Below are 23,177 nucleotides of genomic sequence, written 5' to 3'. Positions count from 1 at the left end.
ATTGTCCCTAAAGAATAAGAGATGTTCTTAAATCTGTGCATGCTTTATATTTTAACTGCATTTCGCCACACAGGCTCATTAGCCTTACGTATCTGCCTATATTTCTGCATAACCTGCCTAGGTTTGCATTTTCTGCTGTGCAGCTTTTGAATTTCTTTTAGAACAGTGTATATATGTATATTCTGCAAGACACGTTTAGATTTGAACAACACTATTTGTCATTTAGGTATATTTTGAATATTTGGTAGCAATTTACAATTAACTTCAAGAAGTAAACTTAAAGGGATAGTTAATCCTAAAATAAAAATTCTCTTATTGTTTAACATTCATAATATGCAAAACACTCAATACACAAGGTACATTATTAATGCATTTAGCATAATGAACACTGACATTAGTTTTTTATTAAGTATGGTATGGTGTTGTATAGTTGCTTTGGTCTGTACAATGGGTTTGAGGTTATTAAACACATTTTTTGAAACCATTGACCACTTTCTTTAAACCTTAGACACAAAATCAAATTTTCAGACTGCATTTACAAAAACTCCTTTTTTTTGGCAAAATCTGTGTTGGAAAAGGCTTGCAAACTAATTTTGCATTCATCCATTATATGCCACTGTAATGACGATGTGTTTGTTGTGGTCATCCCTTGCATCCTAACCGTGTGGTTCGCCATTATTGTTTGCAGACTTAAATGTTTCTTGGAATGTTCGCTATTATTGGTGTCTGTGATTCATAGTTTATTTTTATTTATGTTTCGGTGATAGATTTTGGGTACTGTGTTGTTATATTAAATGAGAATCTAGCCAATGTACATCTGTTAACATCAAGGATGTTGTTCACTTATACAGTAGATGCACATGTTAATGATCAATGTCAGACTATTTTATATCATCAAATAGTCTCTATTAGCAATATTAAAACACACAGAGACCAGTTGGAGATTACATATGATTTATTTTGTATTATATTGTATATGTGTATGTATCATCTTACATGCCATGTGGCATACTCAACACTTCCTGGACTGATACCTCCTATTAAGAGAGGACGGGAAAATAGTTGGCCTTATTTATTCTTGCGGGTCATACCATATTGCAATGTGGGGCAAAGTAATATATCTTTAGGCTTGAGGTTGTGACCAATTGTTCTCAAAGCTGTTTAAAGAGTTGAATACTCCATAATGGGACATGTTATTTGAAGAATTTTCTTCATTGATTTTATTGTTTAAAGGTTATATGTTGGATATGTACATTGTGAGATTGTGTCACCCCTATAGTTGGTAGGGTTCTTCTATTAGTGAGGCTGGCCAAGGTTATTTAGACCAGTCTAGTTGTAACCTGGGGAGAAGGGTGTCCATGCGCTATGTATTGTTTAAAGCAACTGTTTTCTTTGTTAAGGTTGCGACAAAGTAGGCACTGAGCCTAGTGCCATTATGTTTGTGTACTTGTTGTTAGATTGTTTTCCTTTTATTTGCACTTTTATACCTACCTACATGTTTCCTCAATTTTACCATCAATTAAACACATTTTTGGGACTATATTCAGTGTCTTCTGAACCATACACCGCACACCCCACGACAGCCACATATGTTCTTAAAAAACGTACATTATGCAACATGTCCAATATGAAATATGCAGCCAGTTGTTATCGCAGAATACACAACCCATTCAACAAATTGTTTATTTAATACAATAATAGCCTATAAAATAAAATTAAACAAATTGTTAATTTAATATAATTAATATACAATAAAATATGAATATAAATAAATATAACGTAAATTGTTATATTATAGCCACTAGCCAGACAAGCAAACATAGACCGGAAGAAAACTTCGGGCAAGGTGCGTGCGTCCGATGAAACCATCTATAGTCTAAAAACTTTTTTCCACTACAAAGCGCCTTTTGGGAAACAGATAGCTTCTTTAAATATTTCTTCTTTAGCATCATTTAGCAGCTTTTTTAGGAGTATACCTAATTTCTGGACAGTATATATTTCACCACCTTGGAATTATAAGGTTGTCTGACATTTTTGTCAAAATTTAGTGATTCATATATTCTTATTCTAAATAAGTTCTTATTTGAAATTTTTTCTTTACGTTTTGGGCCTTTTTTAAGAAAATTAAAAGGTTTTACCTACAAAGTTAAATGGAATCCAAAAACTTTGAAGTTTGTTTTCTCAAAACTGCTAGAATGCAGATAGAACCTTATAATTCCAAGCTGATGTTTTGTATTTTCTATGCAGCTGCAATAGCAAAAACTTGATAGGGATATGTAACTATAATGTTTGACACAGAAAATGTGCTCTGACTATTTACATTCTGAATAATGTTCAGATATGTTTTGCTTGCTTTGTATTCTAATGTTTTCAACTAAACAGCTGATCTGTTAAGCATTATGTTTAGGAAAAGTTATTAAGTCTGTTTAAGAACTTCACTATATTTACAATATCATATGTATCATGTCATATTTGAAAGAATAAAACTTGGCAGACGCTTTTATCCAAGCAGCTTAAAGTGCATTTAGTATTTACATGACTTTATCAGCAATGCGGTACCAATTGAGCTACAGGAACAGACAATAGGTTATTTTTGTCAGACAGGGGGCTCGTCCGGGATTTAAACACTGGATCTCTCAATCCCAAAGCATGAATCATACCTCATAGACCAATGAGCGGATATTTACTGTCAAGCAGAAAAGTCTTTGTACCTTATTTACCCTAAAGGGTACATGGATTTATTTTTAAGGTGTTAAGCAGATGTTGTTTAAATTATCCTGCCCTAAGCGTACAGATTTTGCAATTTTGTTTTGCATAGCATAAGCCTGTAACTACAGTTCTGGAATAAGAAATTTACAAACATTTAAAGAATATCCATGATGAGTAAATACAAACTATGCTTCATGAAAAGAGCTGTAATGACACTGATGTATTTCATCCTACATATGTTTCACTTATAAATCAAGTAAAAATTGTTGTCACATTCTTGTCATACTGTATATTGTTTTCTCTGTGTTAAAGTATAGTTGTTTACAATAGAGAATATGACTAATGTGACGAAGCTGATCTTTGATGTAAGTTTTCAAAATGTTATTGGGGTCAAGTCTTCTGTAATACTTCTAACTATACATTTGGCAAACACAAAGGTTTGAACTGATATTTACAAAGACTGACATGCACCACTTCCATTTCATGTGACAGTTTATTTCAAGGCAAAATGAAAGTCAATCTTGGAGAAAGGAAAAAGTTAACATTACATAATTTTGATTTTTACTATGAATAACCCAAAAAATAATATTTTACTGTTTCAAAAGTAATGTACAACTAGAAATTTCAATAGCATTAATTGTCATTATTTTCCTTTTATAGTTTATTCTTAACCTCATCTCTAAAGTAAAAAGAGAAATAATTAAACAAACAGATGAACACCATAAATCATTATATATATTTACAAAGAGTGAGATTATTAACCCAATTTCAATAATGCAACCTTAATTTTAAAAGGATAAATTTCATTATATATAAAAGTAGACAATTTTCTTCTGTCATCCACCACCAATTCTGTTATTTTCTATCTATTCAAGACTTCTCTATAGTTAACCAGGAACATTAAAAGAACAATAAAGTGAATTGTATTATTTTGTAATGAAAGCAATATATGAGTTTTCAGACAATGAAATTACCACATCTTAATAATAAAAAAGAAAAGAAACAAACGCCTTCACTATTTTTCTACACATTGCCCTAGTCAAAATGTTGTTATTAGAGTTTGCTCTTTCATAGCTCTGGAGATTTGATGGAGTTGTCCTTGTGTTTTATATTTTTAACCCAGTCTCAGATGTTTATCTTTAAATTTGTTTAGGGCAAATAAGACAGAACTGAATAAAATCATTAATGTAAAATTAATTTAGAGATTGTATAGATATAGTAATCTGGATTTGGATAAATTGAGTTCATATTGATGTCTTTAATGATTTTGACTTTTGATTTGCAGATTTGTTAAATCTGAGCTCAGGCTGTGACATTTGTTAGATTTTAGTCTTTTTCTGAGGAGAAATATCTGAGACAAAAGAGGCTTAAGCAGTGTGATGAGTAGGTGTATGTGTTATGACAGTATGTTTGTGTATGTTTATGTGTATTTAGTTGAGTGACTGCTGTAGAAACTTTGACTGCAAGATGAGCGTCATGAAGTCATCAGGAAGGTTTAATTCCCTCACAGTCATCTTGTGTCTCCTACAATTGGTAATGAAAAGATTTTATTTTGTGCAGTTGTTTAATTTTACATTTTTCATTGAGTATTAATTACACACTTACATTTTTAGGCTGGTGGTCCCTGACTTGAGTTATTAGAACCACCATCAGAGGCTAGAGCACAAAAAATAAAAGTTAACAAAAAGTATTACAACCGGCACAAATTCTAACACCATTTTTAAGTGAAATATTGGTTATGACATAAGATAATTTAAAAGACAGCATGACTGAAAAATATTTTTGTTTAAATCCTTTTTATGTCATATTTAGATATCCCTAAATTACTGTTCAGATATGTGAGCAATATATTATTTATCAGTCTATTAACCTCAAATACATATTATTAAGGACTTACTGTTGGCAGGAACAAAGCCTATAGAAAAAAAATAAAAAATACGGACTTACGTTCAGTCATTCAGGAAATTAATAAAATAATAACTTCTGTTGTTTTCTGTTAGGCCGAATTGTAAGACACAATATTATATTACAAAATACTTAATAAATAAATAAATGATTGAAACTGAAAAAACACAATTAGTCATGTTTAGCATCATTAATTGATTTCTCTCTCTACACATCTGACAGTGAACTGTGCAATGTTTTCATTAGACTAGACACATTTAAACATGGAGATATGTTTTTCAGACATCAATTATTAAATCAGTTCTCACCTGACTTCCCTTTCTTCTGATACACCATATACCCAATAACTCCAATGACAACCAGCAAGACGAAAGCAGCAACAACACCAACAATGAGGCCAATGGGAACTCCTCCTGTTAGGTCAATAAATTACAAACGATTATTCAATTTGCATTTGGATTTTTGGGCCCCATAAATCCTTACCCAATGGCAGTTTGCTTCAGTTAAATCTGTTATTTCAGTTATATCTAGTAATATATCAACTAGTAAAAAATTATCCAAAACATAAAAAAATATTATCATCATCAACAGTACAATAATAATAATTATTATTACTACATTATTTATGAATTATAATTATTTATTGAACTGAATGTTAATTAATGTGGCTGTGACAGACACACCAGTTTCTATGAGGGCAGCAAGTGAGGCAGAATATTTTTAGTTCTATGATCCACTTATACTTTATAATCACTATTATTAGTTTTGATATCCTGCTCTGTCACAATTGTGTTGATGGTTTTGCCCTGGTGTTCCACCACACAGCTGTACTGGTTCTGCTTCCACTCATCAGTTTTGAGGGTGCTTGTTTTCTGAAAGGTTCCATCTCCATTAGGAACGAGTTCACCAATATCAACATCCTCATAATGGTCTTGTCCCTTTCTCAGCCAGCTGATTTTCACTCCACTGGGGTAGAAACCTGTTGCGTGACACAAGACTGGAGAAGAGGAATCCTTCTGCAACAGAGACACCTGAGGAGAGACTGGAGAGAGCAAGAGAGTGAGAGATTATATCAATAATTTACTAAAACAATGATCAACTGTTTGCAATGCTACCATGCTACATGTGTAAAAAACTGCAAAGACCTCTGCCTCTTTATCTAACACGTTTAACCACTGCATGGCAAATTACATCAAAATATCCAAATAAAAAATAGAAATATATTAAAGTTTAAGATTATTTTACACCGTTTTATTTTATAATTGAAAGACACAAAAAATGTTTAGTTTTCAGTCTAATGTTGGATATAAAGGATCGTACCTGTTTTTTTCAGGCTGTTCTCTGCAAACTGTACATACTTCTTCAGCCACTCAATGCATGTAGTACCATAGTATTGTCTGTCATTCTCAATTTGACCTTTGTCATTGTTCCACTTCAGTAAGGTGAGGGAGGCCTGCTGCACTGGAGAAATATACCTCATCTCCTTTAAATCCAGAGAGAGAAAGTCCTCTCCATCATATCCATACGCTTTAAAACCATTTGTTTCTCCGGTCTCATCATTCCACTCACAGCCATACATTCTCTGGAATGTGTGCACACCTGAGGAAGAAAGTTTAATGTGTCTGTATTAATTATCATTTGTCAGTGTGATCTGGTGACATTTTAAACTGATAAAACTTGACATTACACAAAAATAAAGTTTAAACATGTTTAAACATGACAGAACACTACAGAAAACAGTAGCACAAAATACATTTGTGAAAGAAAGCATAATTGTGTATCAGAATATTGTTAAGATAAATGATAAATTGATTGAACTGAAGTGAACACGTGACGCTTCTCTGTGCGGACATGTGATGCTGCCTCAGATTTTGGCCAAATCATGGTGCTGTCTATCTTTTGAAACAGTCTTAATGTCGGGAGCGTGTCTATGTTGCCTTAAAATACTGTTTATGTGGAGCTCACTGGGTCTTGGAACAGAGCTGCTGCTGTATATTGTCTCGCTGTTCTGACGTTGTCTGTTGTGTCTCACTGTTGAGTTTCTGAACTGTTTAACATTTTTCTTTAAAATACCTGTTCAGATTGCATGCATGCTATGTTGTATGAGTTGATGTTAATCAGCTCGAGTGCTTTCAGACTAAATATGAATAATTGTTGAATCAGACATTTAAGGGACACCGTTGAAGCTTCAGAGAACTGTTGTGAGATCCTCTGTTAGCTCAGAGTTTAACGTCATCTGCTCTGCACATATAAAACATCTCTTCACTCTCTAGTCCTCTCATCTCTGTGTCGACAGCTCACATCACTGCTGTGTTCATTAGGACTCAAAGACACTTCGTATTGTGTAAATACTTTAATGGGGCTCTCACTAAATCCTTAGTGTTTCGAGTCTGACGTCATCAACCGTGTTTTTTGGCAAGTTTAACAATCATAGGTAGTTTAGATGGTTTGAGTTAGGTTAGGGTGTGGGTTAGGGTAAAGGTTACGCAAGACTTGAAACACCAAGGATTTAGTCAAAACCAACACAAGGTTTACAGTGATGGCTGTGTTCTCTATCAACCCTGCTGAAGTCTGTTTAAGCAAAGTCTTGTCATTTTAGTGTTTTGTTCTTGTTCTTGTTATTTTTCTGTTTTACAGTGTTGTGGGTTTTGTTTCCAGTTCTGTTTGCTTAGGACTTTTGTTCAATTCAATTCAATTCAGTTTTATTTATATAGCGCTTTTCACAATGTTTCATTGTTGCAAAGCAGATTTACAGGAAGATAGACACAAAAAATAAGTTAGTAGGATTAAAATAACAAGGGTCCATCTTTGCTCTTGATGGTTGATGGAGATTGCCTGGGCTGGAGCTGATGATCAGTTAAAAGGTTTCTTTCAATCTGCTGTCTGCGCTTGGGTTCATCCTGCCTTAAATCCGACACTACGCATGTAAATGTTTATGTATTTGAAGTTGAGAATGTTACCTTATTTTTAAAGCGTGAGGGTTACACTTATCTTCATTACAGCACTTAACATATAAGATAAGACACCTGAATATATATTACACATGTACTCATTCTGAAATCTAAATGCATGTTTGTGACCCCACCTTTAAAAACCCAGCTAAAATAAATGTTTGAAATGCTTCTCTGTGCAGAACACACGTGATGCTTCTCATGTAGGGCGCTCACTAGGTTTTGAAACACAGTTGCCGTTTTATTTTGTCTAGCTGTTCTGTGTTCTGTAGTTGTCTGTCGTATCTCACACTTTTGTAGGGTTGCGTCTCAAGATTTTCCTTTAAATAAAAAGCCTCGATTTTTAAAGTGTTCAGATCACGCAAAACGTCACGCCTATGAAGTTGAATCTGAAGGTTTGAGCTTCATGTATTATCAGGATGATGTTGATTCTCTAAACCGTCACTGTGCGAGTAGATCTGAATCAGCTCGAGTGCTTTCAAACGAAACTATTAGTAAATGTTCAATGAAATGTTTAAGGGATACGGCTGAAGCTTCAGAGAACTGTTGCCAAATCCTCAAAGTGGAATGTCATCTGCAGTAAACGTAACATAACAAACATCTCTTCGTTCTCTCTAGTCCTCTCATCTCTGTGTCATTAGGTCACATCACTGCTGTGTTCACTAAAGCGGCAATCCGCCATCATTTTGTGCTAAAACTAATCCGAGATCAATTATTGAGTAAATATAGACAGAAAAGTGTTCAAAACGATTGTCTAATCTTCCCCCGATTCACAACGGTAAGCTTATAATAATGATTCATAAATGATCATTTGTGCTGTCGGGTCGCCCCGTGCAGGAAATCTTTACCTCTTTGCGTCATTACATCACGTCGGTAAACAAAGAAGAGGAACCAGCTAGTTTATCACGCGTGTGCTTGTAAAGTCTTTGGGATCTTTCGTTTGAACGCGGACGATATTGGAGGTTAAAGTGATGTAACTTTAACCAGTGTCCTGCCCCAAATCCCTCACACTACGCATGTAAATGTTTATATATTTGAAGTTGAGAATTTGACGCTATTATTAAAGTGTGCGGGTTATAATTATCGTCATAACAGCAGTGAACACATATCAGACATGACACCTGAACATATATTACACATCTGCTCATTCAGAAATCTAAATGCAGATTTGTGACCCTTCCGGTGAAACTCGGCTCAGATCATTCGTTGTGATGCTTCTCTGTATAGGACACACGTGACTCTTCCTGTACGGGACACACGCGGCGCTTCTCTGTTTAGGACACACGTGATGTTGCCTCAGACTTTGGACAACCGAAAGCACTCCGAAGCCAGCATAATTCTGCTATCTACATTTGGGAACAGTCTTCACGTCGGGAATATATCTATGTTATCTTAAAATGCCGTTTATGTAGGGAGTTCACTAGATTTCGGACCAGAGCTACTGCTGTATTTTGTCTCGCTGTGTCGTGTTGTGCAGTTGTCTGTTGTGTCTCACTGTTAACTTCCGTAGTGTTGTCTCAAACACGTTTTTCCCTCAAATAAAATGCTTTTTAGGCTTTTCGGGGTGGTTTCCCAGACAGTTATTAGATGAAACTAGCACTAGGCCTTCGTTAAATCAGGACATTTCAGTAGTTTGTACAAACACGCCTTACAGAAAACATTACTTGTGTGCATTTGGAGACAAAACAATGACGCCGATGTATTTGAAGACGTGTCGGCGCGAGCTGTTTTCAGTTTAGACGACGCTAACGTTTATTTAGTCTAAGACTGGTCTTAAAGCCTGTACCCCTCAACGCTTTCAGATCGCAGGCTTAACTTCCCTCCGTCTTATGAAGTTGAATCTGGCGGTTTGAGCTTCACATGTTCTCAGGATTATGTTTAGCGATGTTATCTGACACTTTACAGCGCAAGTGCTTTCAGACGGAGTTATTGATGATTGTTGAATCAAACGTTTAAGGGACACCGTTGAAGCGTCAGAGAACTGTTGTGTGATCCTCTATGACCACAGGGTTTAACGTCATCTGCTCCGAGCAGAAAACATCATTCTCTCTAGTCCTCTCATCTCTGTGTGGACATCTCACATCACTGCTGCGTTCATGAAGACTCAAACATACTTCAAACTGTGTAAATACTGAAACGCAGAGGTTCTCAAAGGGGGGATCCGCCATCCACAGCTGGGGGGTCTGCGAAATAATATGAGACCCGTGCTAGCGTAATGAGTGTCGGAAAGCACACGGTCTAATTGTGAGCTACGGCAAGAGAAGTGAAAAATGTCCATTTTATAGAACTGGAACAAAAAAAAGTCCATTAAGCTCTTGTCTAGCGATCCCAATGCTCCAAATAGTAATTCAACGTCTGGAATGATCTTTATTTGTACGTTTTCTGAGAGGCGCACCTTCCTGAATCTTTCCTAATACAAAGGATGAATTAAAACATGAGCCTATTTAGCAGCAAACGCTCGAGATGGGTTGGGTTACATGGAGTCTGGAGAAAAGATGTTCAATAAAAGAATCCACCGCAGTCATGCATTTGTGTTTCTACAGCTGTGTTAATAATGTGCGTGTCTGTCTGTGCGTGACTTCATCAGTGTGTTTCTCGAGGCTGAGACATTTCATCTTTAAAAACAGAACAACCTCTATTTAAAAATGTATAGGTTTAAAACGCAGCTGCAGGAATGCTGATTCGCACTAAAGTAAGAGATGACTTTATTTACTCCAGTACTCGCATCTCTTCACTGGAGACCCGTGTCCTTCACTATGAGTTCAAGATGCTCGTGTTTAAATGTCTTCATGGTGTTTTCCTCTCATACCTCTGCAGTATGTTCACTAAATACACTCCAGATCACTCCGATCGTCCAACAGAAACACGCTGGTTGTATCTAAAACACGACTAAATAGTGTCGAGTCTGCCTTTAGTCATTAGTCACGAGCTGGGTGATGTTTATTGTGATGTCCTCGCTGGTCGCACACTACAGCAAACACACAGCGACCGGTGAGTGTCATGGGTTTACTGGGCGGGGTCGTTTTGCTCTGTGATCAGCAGGGGGCGCTGGTGAAACACGCAAAGTGTTTGGTGTTCAAACAAATGATAATACACGTTTATTGTACGCGCTCTATCAGCATACATAAAGGCACATGTGTGGTATCTAAATAAAGACTTTAATAATGACTTGCAGTTGACGTTAAATACGCTCTATACATGAAATCAAGCGAGGCGAATATTCAAATCGCGTAAATGTTAAATAGGACGTCGTTTCTAATGGAGCATCGCTGTACATACTCGGATACCAAAACCATAATATGCGACAAATACTGACAGCAAATGCCGTTAGGATACAATAAACATTTCAACTCAATTATATAACAACGAGTAAATATAACAGCACGCTGCGCTAGGTGAACCTGTTCGAGACGAATATATTCAACCAAACTTAATTGTCACTAAACACAACAAGGAATAAAAGGACGAATGCATGTAAACTACGGCTTTATAACGGGTGATCATCTGAGCTTCAACAAACTAAACGACGAGCTTCTTCAGGGCGGGTCTTAAACACTAACTGTCAATCATACATGAACCTCCAATCAGAAAACATCATGAACGACCGCTAAACCTTTTCGGAAGCAGCTGTTATGGAAGCGTTGAAACAGAACCGTCAAGATGATTCAGAATCAGAGTCTGTGAACTCCTCATGATTCCCACTGAAAGAGTCAGTAGATCAGACAGTTATTCAGACAGCAGTGAGATCAAGTCTTGTCTGATCTCCATACTGAAGTTGATCTGCTGTGAGAGTCTCTACCGTCTGTATATTGAGATCTAATCTTATTCTCCAGCCTGTGGAATCACTTCTAATACACATCTGCACAGGTCAACATCATCTGGTCACATTTGCCCACAGCACATGTTTTATGTTTATGTTTTAACACATGCTTGTATCATGTTTGGTCTCATTCGACGGCTGTTCATTTCAACATGCAACACAATCCACAGAAGAGATATGTTGAATGTGCCTCCTCCCCGTCAGGACACTGTCTCGCAGTAAAGATGTTTCTGAGGTCAATTCTGTTTCCTATCTAATCTTTAGGGTGTTTGATTAACAGTGTTGATCGTGGGTATAATCGGGCAAAGGGTGCAGATGATGGATGAAATGCTTTTATCTCAGCTCTCATGCACACGGGCGTATAGCTCCATCATTCTGGAGGTGTGTGGTCACTTTATTTATCGGTGCGTCTTTTCTATTCTATTCTATTCTTGTTTTGTTGTTAACTTGTCCTGATGATAAATCACTTTCGACTGGTTTAAAGGCTTTGGGAATCTTTCTTTTGAACACGGACAATATTGGAGGTTAAAGTGATGTGACCTCAAAGAGTCCCTTAATAATCACCGCAGTGAAAACTATACACGTTTAGACTCTTGTGTATCATAAATGTAAACCTCTGAGATAGATGTTTCTCTCCCTGATAAACCACACAGGATTTTATTAATGTTCACATAGTTACTTAACATCTCAGGTAAATCCTACACACTGTAAAACATTATAGCATCATTAAGTTATGTCTACTAACAATTTCTATTTAATTCCAATAATCATGACAAGTTTTATATATTAAACTTAAGTTTATACGTTTTTAAAAACTCAGACTTAAATTTACAAGTTGTCTGAACTACAAACCCGATTCCAAAAAAGTTGGGACACTGTACAAATTGTGAATAAAAAAGGAATGCAATAATTTACGAATCTCATAAACTTATATTTTATTCACAATAGAATATAGATAACATATCAAATGTTGAAAGTGAGACATTTTGAAATGTCATGCCAAATATTGGCTCATTTTGGATTTCATGAGAGCTACACATTCCAAAAAAGTTGGGACAGGTAGCAATAAGAGGCCGGAAAAGTTAAATGTACATATAAGGAACAGCTGGAGGACCAATTTGCAACTTATTAGGTCAATTGGCAACATGATTGGGTATAAAAAGAGCCTCTCAGAGTGGCAGTGTCTCTCAGAAGTCAAGATGGGCAGAGGATCACCAATTCCCCCAATGCTGCGGCGAAAAATAGTGGAGCAATATCAGAAAGGAGTTTCTCAGAGAAAAATTGCAAAGAGTTTGAAGTTATCATCATCTACAGTGCATAATATCATCCAAAGATTCAGAGAATCTGGAACAATCTCTGTGCGTAAGGGTCAAGGCCGGAAAACCATACTGGATGCCCGTGATCTTCGGGCCCTTAGACGGCACTGCATCACATACAGGAATGCTACTGTAATGGAAATCACAACATGGGCTCAGGAATACTTCCAGAAAACATTGTCGGTGAACACAATCCACCGTGCCATTCGCCGTTGCCGGCTAAAACTCTATAGGTCAAAAAAGAAGCCATATCTAAACATGATCCAGAAGCGCAGGCGTTTTCTCTGGGCCAAGGCTCATTTAAAATGGACTGTGGCAAAGTGGAAAACTGTTCTGTGGTCAGACGAATCAAAATTTGAAGTTCTTTTTGGAAAACTGGGACGCCATGTCATCCGGACTAAAGAGGACAAGGACAACCCAAGTTGTTATCAGCGCTCAGTTCAGAAGCCTGCATCTCTGATGGTATGGGGTTGCATGAGTGCGTGTGGCATGGGCAGCTTACACATCTGGAAAGGCACCATCAATGCTGAAAGGTATATCCAAGTTCTAGAACAACATATGCTCCCATCCAGACGTCGTCTCTTTCAGGGAAGACCTTGCATTTTCCAACATGACAATGCCAGACCACATACTGCATCAATTACAACATCATGGCTGCGTAGAAGAAGGATCCGGGTACTGAAATGGCCAGCCTGCAGTCCAGATCTTTCACCCATAGAAAACATTTGGCGCATCATAAAGAGGAAGATGCGACAAAGAAGACCTAAGACAGTCGAGCAACTAGAAGCCTGTATTAGACAAGAATGGGACAACATTCCTATTCCTAAACTTGAGCAACTTGTCTCCTCAGTCCCCAGACGTTTGCAGACTGTTATAAAAAGAAGAGGGGATGCCACACAGTGGTAAACATGGCCTTGTCCCAACTTTTTTGAGATGTGTTGATGCCATGAAATTTAAAATCAACTTATTTTTCCCTTAAAATGATACATTCTCTCAGTTTAAACATTTGATATGTCATCTATGTTGTATTCTGAATAAAATATTGAAATTTGAAACTTCCACATCATTGCATTCTGTTTTTATTCACAATTTGTACAGTGTCCCAACTTTTTTGGAATCGGGTTTGTACTTATGAGTTGTCTCTGGGTAGTCAACATTCATTCAACTCACTTCTGTAAGTTATAAATTAGAAGGAGGGGGAGGGGTGTTTGTTTTCTAAAAGACCACGGAAAGTTCAGTTACCCTCAGGCGCTACTATATGGAAAAATTTATAAAAATTGTATACATGTCTAATATATTAAATGTATATGCACGCACAAACACTGGAAGCCAGCGCTCACAGTGGGGCAGCGAGCGTGCACTAAGCACACAGTGGGTAAAAGCACCAACAGCAAACGCTGGGAGTGAGCGCAAACAGTGGAGGCAGCAAGCAAAAACGCAGGCAGTGAGCGCACACATCCCGGGCAGCTGCCTTAGATTGCAGCGGTATGAGCTTGGCTATGCTGCAGCAACAACAAACGATCAACCCGTGTAGTCTTGTGGGCGTGGTCGCAATTTGAAAAATGTAAATCCTTTTTATTGCAATGTAAGAAGTTCCACTCTCCAAAACAGCATGTTTGAGTTTGATTGGATAATAACAACAAATAACTGGCCACTGTGGCCAAAGCGCTCCGTTTGACTTTTCCGAGATCATCTACTCTTCCCTGTGGATGACCTCTGACCTTCTTTCTGTACGATCTGAATTTCTGCGTTTTGAATTTTAGAAAATTGAACTTGATGTTCCGAATTTCTTCTTCATCTTGAAAACGCGAGGCTGTATTTTAAAAAACTGGATATTTGCAATCTAAGAATTCAGAGCAAAACATAAGTTGTTTGAAAATGCATGCCTATAAAACTCTGCCTTAAAAAAAGCAATTGTGTTAAATTTCAAATGTTCAATATTCAAGTAAAAAAAATTCAAATTCGAAATCAAAATCAAATTCAAAACTATTTTAACTCCCATATAATATTCAGTTTTGTTAAAAAACACTTGTCAATAATTCAGATTTACGAAATTCAAATTCAGATTGTTTTGTCATATTTCTGGCTCCATACTACTAGTGATGCTCAGCAGCTGAATTGTCATTAATACATGTTATATACGGCGGCGAAGAGGTAAGTTATCATTTTTTGTCTTGATTCAATGGTGTTATGCTTTATTATATATAAAAGACATTTTTATAATGTTAAAAGAAAGTTTAGCACTTTGACGATGCTCTGCGAGTGCGACGGCGTCACGGCCTGAAAACCTAATCCACGGGTCTATATCGGATAATGTAGTTAGTGAGGGCGTATATAGATTTTAAATGCATAGTAACGTTATGGCATAGTTTGCATTAAATAAATATTTTGATTTTCAGTGTGTGTCAGGGAACGCAAGTTAAGATAGCTGGCTGCACTATCAAAGCTAACGTTAAATATTCAGGGGCATGCACGTCTATTTTTATATATCAAAGTAACGTCAAGTAAATGGGTTATGTAGTGTAGTTTTTATGGGGCTCTCAGTTGGACACACAGGTGGACTAACGTTACCAGATTTTGGGAAAGTAACGTTACTCGAAATCTGTTTGGTGGATGGAAACATATTTTTATTATCGAACTGTTCAGTGTTCACAGCTGGCTTCTTGGAGCATCGAAGGTGTTATGAGCTTATCAAAAGAGACCCCGTGGTAACTGTGGTGGTGCAACTACATCCCCCGGTTGCATAAAGTTACCCTGTTGAAGGAAAGCTGCTCGACACCTCGAGGATGTTCACGTTACAATAAGGTGTTGTTAATGTACTGTTTGCCTAATGCTATCATTTTAATACATTTGCTGTAGATTGTGTAGTTCTTTTCTCATTGTACATTGTCTCCTCGTCTTTTTTTTTCAGTCTTATTTTGTCACTGTGCCTCTCATTGGTTGCATACCCTGTTGAAGGAAAGCTGCTTGTTTATTGAGGACGTTCACGTTACAATAAGGTGTTGTTAATGCACTGTTTGCCTAATGCTATCATTTTAATACATTTGCTGTAGATTGTGTTGTTCTTTTCTCACTGTACATTGTCTCTTTTTTTTCAACGAAGAAAGAAAATCATAGGTGATGAGCCACTCATCTCTGTAGTCATGGACAGGTGGCCTGCATTATGTGATCAGAGACAGGTAACATGCTTTTTAAATGTGATGCATAAATAAACTGTATTGTATTGTAAGTATATTCGGATGACAGTTTTTGCTCTGAATTTCAGAATAATTTTCAATTGTACTTGCTGTGCCTCAACTTTGCTGTTTTCATTATTCAATTACCTCATTACCACTTTGCTGTCTTATGTGTCTATTTCAGATAAGTGCAAAGTTCAATAGAATAGTCACTACAGGTTTGCTGCAGTCCAGCCGTGGTGGTGGAGGAGACGATTGTTCTTTATAACTTCAGAGATGTGCTCACTGCTTTTGCTATGCTAATGGGAACCTACTGCCTAATCCTCCAATATGAAGTACTCGTTTGAATTCCTGCAGAAGGTTGTCATGAGGATTAAACCTGACCACTGTTCAGCTCGGATACACGGACTTGGAAATAAACTGCTGAGGTATCCTTTATAGACTGGTGCCAAGCCTTAAAGGAATAGTTTACTTAAATATGAAAATTCTGTCATATTTTTCTTACTTTCATGTCATGCGTATATGATATCCATTCTTTAGTGTAACAGAGTTATTGTGACTCTTCCTTGTTTTATAATGCTGTTGATGGATATGTGTGAGGAATGGAAGTCATACACACCTAGGATGACTTGAGGGTGAATCAGTTATAACAGAATTTTCATATTTAAGTAAACTATTCCTTTAACTGGATGGAGATGGTGTGCTGACTTGTATAGGCGTGTTCTGAAAAGGACATTTAAATGCTGGTATATCTGAGAGCTTTAGTTACTTGACTTTGTTAGATTAATTTGTAATTTAGCTTATACTTAAATGAAAACTGTCTGATTGTTTTGCACTGTTGATGTTTTGTTAGCATTGAATATATCTGTTTTTATTGCAACTAAGAACGATTTTACTATGTTAATGTTCAGCGTAATAAATGGACAAGTATTGTTTGAACCATTCATATGTCAAAAAGGTATGTGAACTGGTTCATAAAGTACAACTTTAGCTTTTTTACTTATTTGACAACTGGTTGTGTTGTACACAGTCCATTTCTGGTTCCCTAACTTCTTTTTATTCATCTTAATCTTTATCTTTCTCCCAATTAAACATTGAAGAACTCCATGTAATATTTAAAAATTGATGTTTTTAGAATATGTTTGTATGTTGAAATGCATTTTCAAGCCAATGTTAAAATCTGCATAACATGCTTGTTAAAATAAATGTTATATTTTTGGACTAAAGTTGTAAGTTGATTGTGTGAATAACATTAGTAAATATGAAAATTAATTTAAATAAGATGGGAAATTAAAAAAAAAAAAAAGAGTTTTCTGTAACAAAGCAAGTTATTTTAACTCGGATTTAAAAGTTAAAACGACAAATGATCATCAGTTAAACACAATGTAAAACATATCTCTTTAAATTGAAACAAAGAATATAAGTTCACTTAACTCACGTTCTTAAGGCAGCAGGTGAACTTTCGTTTCTAAGTTTAACCAACTTAAAATGTTTTACAGTGCAGCTTCACACTTTGATGGAGTCAGATAAATAATCTGTACAGGACACACATGATGTCTATGTTGCCTTAAAATGTTTCTTATGTAGGGAGGACACTAACCAGGACCATAGTCTTTTCATATCTGTGTGGACATCTCACATCCTTTCTGAGGAAAAGATAATAAATAATGCATACAGACTTTAATGGACATACTTTTAATTACCTCTAGTCTTTGCAATTATATCATCTGTAGAAGATTCAGTGTGTTTGTGCGTGCGTTTCTCTGTTCAGATTATCTATAGATATGTGATGTCTGGTGTGTGTGAAATAAGATTATTCACTTCAGACACACATTTGTTTCTATAGCTCTGTTATAAATGTCCATGTTTGTCTGTGTGTGATTTCATCTGTGTGTTTCTTGACTCTATGAATGATGATGATCTACAGAATAAATGATGATGAATGTGATTTAATTATGAGCTGTATGGACTGATAATAATAAAATTGAGGAGTCTTTGAAAGGAGGCACACTTTTAAAACAGTTTTGGTTTTGATGTCTGTGTTTGGTTTATGCTGTTTGTTAACACGTACTTCTGCTAAAATCGCTGCCAGCTAGGTCACTTCCGCTCTCATAGCACTAAGGGGATTTTTCACCATTTTTGATAACAATGTGTTTAGTAAGAAAACGTTCAAATTTCTGCGAACCGACAGCACTACAGGTGAGCATTGTTAAGTGCCTCTGTGATAATGCCAGAGGTGGACGAAGTACACAACTTCCTTACTTGAGTGAAAGTACAGATACTACTGGTCAAATATTACTCCACTACAAGTAAAAGTTGTAAAGACAGATTCTTACTTGAGTAAAAGTACAGAAGTACGTGCTTTTAAAAGTACTCAAGTATTAAAAGTAAATTTCCTTTATGTCAGTTGTGCATTGTTTTATTGTCGTATACCTTATGCCTCTGAAGCAACCTACTGAATACACTGAGTAGCTCACAGTATCAGTTGTATTAAAGGAGTAGTTCACTTCAAAATTTGCCCCCATTGACTTTCCATAGTAGTTTTTATTCCTACTATGGAAAGTCAATGGGGGCAAATTTTGCAGTGAGCAACTCCTTTAAGAGCTTTATATGTTTAGCACACATATGTTTAGTTTAGATATAATCCTGTATGATCATTTAGCCTAATTATCCTCATTAGCCCCCTAGGCCTATATGTATTTATGAGCAGTGTTCTTTTATTTTGTATATTCCCTTTACCAGTTTTAGCAGCAATTTACCAGTAAGTAGTAAGGTTCTTGTAAATAGTAAAGTGTAGAAGCCATGTGTTTGTTGGATTTATTACCATTTGTATTACCATAATTTAACTACAAACATACTGTAAACTATAGCTAGTATAATGAACTATGTTCATTATATGTTTAGTTGCTGTGGTTTTACTAAAGATTATTAATTGGAGTATGGTTCCTATATATAGAAAATGGTAAATATGTGGATACTGTGGTTTTACTGCAAATACCATCCCTGCTGAAAAAAACAATGAATTTTTGAATTAGAATGAGATTTTTAAATTAAATTCCTCTTTGTAGTGTGTTTTGGGTTTTATTCCAATAGGATTTACCATCCCATCAATAGAATCCATCACATACAAGTAGACAACAAGTATCCATAGTACAATTCCCATTATAACCATTAAATCCATTACATTTTATGTTGTATTTTGGGCAGGGTTCTATTGTTTTTATTTCAACAGGAATACTTCAACTATAGTTACTTCAGTAAAAACATCATTCATTTTCCAAATCGCTTTAAATGATATAGCAGCAGATCAGAAGTTAACACGCACGTGTAGCTCAAGGTGTATGTGATGCTTATTTACCGTTTAGCCGTTATGCCGATCATTTTCATGACAATGTTTCTACGATCTTTGACTGATCGTAACCCACAGATGATTACACCACACTTTAACATGTGCCTTTTTCCTCTTTTAATGTTCTATTTGCCTTTTCAGAGCGCTATCAACGATGTAGCAGCGCCTACGTTTACATTAGTTTAGCGGGGAAGATCCCAGAGTTGCCAGATTTGCGTTAAAAAAATCTGCCAAATGGCCATTCAAAGCTTGCCGGAAAACCGCGAGCTTAGAAAAACTGAAATACTTGGCAACAGTAAAAGGTCCTGGCAGATCGCAAGCCAGATAAATTGTGCACACAGGAAACCCCGCTGCATAGAAACCATTTTCTACTTTTGGACCTTTTTATAAATGTAGTGGAGTAAAAAGTATGATATTTGTCTTTCAAATGTAGTGAAGTTAAAGTACAAGTACTCAGAAAAAATAATACTCAAGTAAAGTACAGATACTCAAAAAGTGTACTTAAGTACAGTACTCAGGCAAATTTACTTCGTTACTGTCCACCTCTGGATAATGCCTCTAGTAAGTGCAAAAGTTCACTTTGCTTTTTTTCATATTTGTTGATATAGGCCTACCTTGAAACGGATAGCCAGAAGTGCTTCTCCTTTTTGGTTGTTGACTTATGGCGAAGTGTTTGAATAATTAGACTCACGTTGTTAATTGTAATCCTATGTGCATCCTGAAGCGAAACGCCATTGTTCCCTATGGCACCAGATGTAACAGAGCTGGCAGAGATTTTAGCGGAAGGACGTCATCGCTTCATGTGCATGGGGCATCCATTACCTTGACCTCCGTAAATGATTAATATGATTCTGAACACAGTTTCCTTTTACTGTTCGCTCTCTACTGCATCAATTTCTATACAAAAAATGTAATACTCTAATAAAAATACGCCTTGTAATACTACACTCTGTAGCACTCTTTCATACCTCTGCAGTATGCTTACTAATTATACTCCAGCATGATCACACAGATCATACAGAAACACTTGTGGAGTGTCATCATTTACTAACCCTTATGTCATTTCAAACCTATAAGACTTTCTTATTTTTGCAGAAAAGAAGATATTGTGAAGAAAGTTGGTAACCAAACAACGGCAGTGCCCTTTCACTTCTATTGTATGGACACAAAACCAATGCAAGTCAATGGGTACAAATTCTTCAAAATATCATCTTTTGTCAAACAGAGTCACACAAGGTCAATCGGGTTTGAAATAACAAAAGAGTGAGTAAATGATGACAGAATTTTCATTTTTGGGTGAACTATGCCTTTAAATACCAATGGAATTCCTTTTCAACAAAAAGATTTTACATAATAACAATGACTTTGACCAGGTCAGACTATCTTAATTGTAGTTGAATAAAGAGGTAAATTAAATAATTCCATTCTTCAACTGTTTTTTGTTTCGTTGATGGTTCAAAAGAGTAGCACATGCTCTTAGCCAGACATTCTCAACAGTCTTTCTAAAGTAGCAATACCAGTCAGATACTGAGAGGGAAAACATCTTTGTATGTGAATCATAAGAACAAAGGGCTAAAGTTTTATCACCTGTGGAATCTGCTGGTGCTACATGAGAGCAGCAGTAACAATACAACTAATGATGGTTTTCAGACATGCTATATGCTCCTAAGTAGTGATGTATAAAGTACCTAAAAGCAATACTTGAGTAAAAGTACAAATATCTTGCCAGAAAATTACTTTGGTAGAAGTGAAAGTATCAGATAAATATTGTACTTAAGTATCTAAAGTACTTTTTATATTAAATCTACTTAAATATTTAAAGTAAAGTTGAAGCAAACGTCTTTAATAAAAATGCAAAAAAATAGCATAAAGATAAACAATGGTGCTTACATAGAAATGTACAACTTTGAAAAAGCTCTGTCTCAAGCTCCGTAGTTTTATCAGGAACAACATGTTGCCAAATTGGTAAACTATAAAAATACAAGTTCAGAAACCACATCTTTATAACTTTACTTTATAACTTTATAAAAGGATAGTTCCCTCCCACCCCCAATATTATCCCTCAACAACTTGGAACAAAATCAGAACAAATCTGTCTGGCCCTTACTTCTTTCTTTCCTTGCATTTCCCTTACAGTAACCCAGTCATTTGAAAATTCATTGAAACTGTAACATTTGCTGTTTATCTTTAAAAGAAGCAGCACATTAAAACCTTGTGTTGAAATTAACTGCAGAGAGCACCTTTTTGCACTTGCACGTTGAGCTTTAACCAAATGATTGGTTCAGCATTGTCATGGTGGTGACCCGATCGCCGACTTGTCTATTTCAGTTTCTATGTAAAAGTCTGCAGAAATATAAAGACTAAAGTAAAAGTAAAGTACAGATACTCTCAAAAAATACTTAAGTACTGTACTTAAGTATTTTTACTTTGTTACATTACAACACTGCTTCTAAGTCATGTTATGTTGCTTTCATCTTAGTGTCTCTCATCTGTCTCACTGCTATGACAATAAATAACAATCACAATCTATACATTTTAATATGTCAATTTAATTATAGAAAATGTAAAAAATATGCACCAAATTAATTAATCCATGTTTACACTATTATTTTATTAGAGAAACAACCTACCCCACCTGCTGTTAAAACTCAAGCTAGGAATCGGGTAAGCTTTCTATACTTGACGTAAAAAAACGTTTCTAAATGCAAGTCAGGGAGAAGTGAGTCCATGTAATTTTCTAATTAACCACCAGGTGGCATCAAGAAGACTCTGAAGCTGCTGCATATACAGTATGTAGCTGCTATAGTATACTGTATACGAGTAATAAGAATAATCAGCTTACTGCATAAAAATACTTTTAAATTTTATTTCATAACTGCTATCATGCTCATCTAGATAATTTGGAGAACATAATAAACATAATGCTTTAAAAATACTACATGAGCTTTTAGATTTCTGGTATATCATATACATAGATGTTTTGTGCATCATGCTGTATTCTTTGAATTCTAAGAAACAATGCTTACACGTATCCGACTTCTGAATACACCTTTTGTGTTTTTTTTCTGATTCTTAAAATATATGTATTGTATGTATTTTCTACAGAGGGACTTTCAATCTGGACATTTTTTAATCTGGGTGTGTAACAGTAGTTAATTACTTAACTTTTTATGTGCATTTTAATGTGATTCAATTTACACTATAAAAAATTTGGCATTCCAATTGTGCAGCTATAACGTTAATTATTTGGTATTTTTTAAGGAATGTTTGTAGTGTTTTACCATGTGTAATCAAACAAAGCAAGAGACAAAAAGTGTATTCATTACAAACCTACACTTACCTCCAGTGTAGTTAAACCGTTGTTTAAGAGTCTCCTGATTAACTTTGCTGTTCTGTTCAAAATTAAGACAGTTGCCAGTGTTCCTCTCCCAGTACTGAGGATCTGCAGCTTTGTTCACCCAGTCCTGTTTGGGCACAGCTTGATGAATCTTGCTATCATAGTAGAACATTTGTTCACCATCGACCATTCCTACAATAACAACCTCTGGAAAGCTCCTTATTTCTGTAGTTGCTGTATAAACGTATTCCAGAGAATGCATTTCTGAGAAGAACAAAGTTCAAATTAAACAAATAACACAACACTAACACAAATTAATCTAAACAGCTAAATCTATTACTGGCTGTTCTAAATATCGTACTACTGATTTATACATGGAACTTACTTGCATAGATGACACCTAAGTTGATTAGCAAAAGTAGAAGCCTCCACATATTTTCGCTGTAGCAAGGAACGAAAACGCACTTCAAGCTTCGGTTTTATTTGAACAAATGATGAATGCGAATGCGATTTGCAGTTTTATATAGCCGAAATGCCACGCCTTTACAGGGGCGTTTTTTGTAATTCTCAGCCAATGCAGTGCGAGTATCTGTAACATCACCAATCGCCAGAAC

General features: G+C 35.8%; 1 protein-coding gene and 1 long non-coding RNA gene across 2 annotated transcripts; one reads left to right on the top strand and one right to left on the bottom strand.

The window, feature by feature from the left end:
• Positions 1 to 3,183: 3,183 nt before the first annotated feature.
• LOC130567298 (class I histocompatibility antigen, F10 alpha chain) lies at positions 3,184 to 23,057 on the bottom strand. Its single transcript, XM_057355297.1, has 8 exons — positions 22,949 to 23,057; positions 22,567 to 22,827; positions 5,935 to 6,213; positions 5,369 to 5,656; positions 4,923 to 5,027; positions 4,607 to 4,624; positions 4,315 to 4,365; positions 3,184 to 4,233 (listed from the first exon to the last, which is right to left on the bottom strand). Exons 1-7 carry the CDS (start codon positions 22,995 to 22,997, stop codon positions 4,319 to 4,321), a joined length of 1,047 nt encoding a protein of 348 aa, XP_057211280.1. The 5' UTR covers positions 22,998 to 23,057; the 3' UTR covers positions 3,184 to 4,233; positions 4,315 to 4,318.
• LOC130567299 (uncharacterized) lies at positions 14,913 to 16,855 on the top strand. The gene is made up of 3 exons (XR_008964569.1): positions 14,913 to 15,700; positions 15,805 to 15,880; positions 16,062 to 16,855. It is a non-coding gene; the product is annotated as an uncharacterized LOC130567299 (long non-coding RNA).
• Positions 23,058 to 23,177: the final 120 nt, after the last annotated feature.

Source organism: Triplophysa rosa, linkage group LG16 (genome assembly GCF_024868665.1).
Source record: "Triplophysa rosa linkage group LG16, Trosa_1v2, whole genome shotgun sequence".
In the NCBI taxonomy this organism is placed as follows: Eukaryota; Metazoa; Chordata; class Actinopteri; order Cypriniformes; family Nemacheilidae; genus Triplophysa; species Triplophysa rosa.
This window is presented reverse-complemented; position numbering and strand designations above follow the sequence as displayed.

Coding starts and splice junctions, on each gene's coding strand:
- LOC130567298 (XM_057355297.1), bottom strand. CDS start 22,997: ATGTGGAGGCTTCTACTTTTGCTAATCAACTTAGGTGTCATCTATGCA. Junction 22,828..22,948: donor CTTAGGTGTCATCTATGCAA/GTAAGTTCCATG, acceptor TGTTCTTCTCAG/AAATGCATTCTCTGGAATAC. Junction 6,214..22,566: donor ACGGTTTAACTACACTGGAG/GTAAGTGTAGGT, acceptor TTTCTTCCTCAG/GTGTGCACACATTCCAGAGA.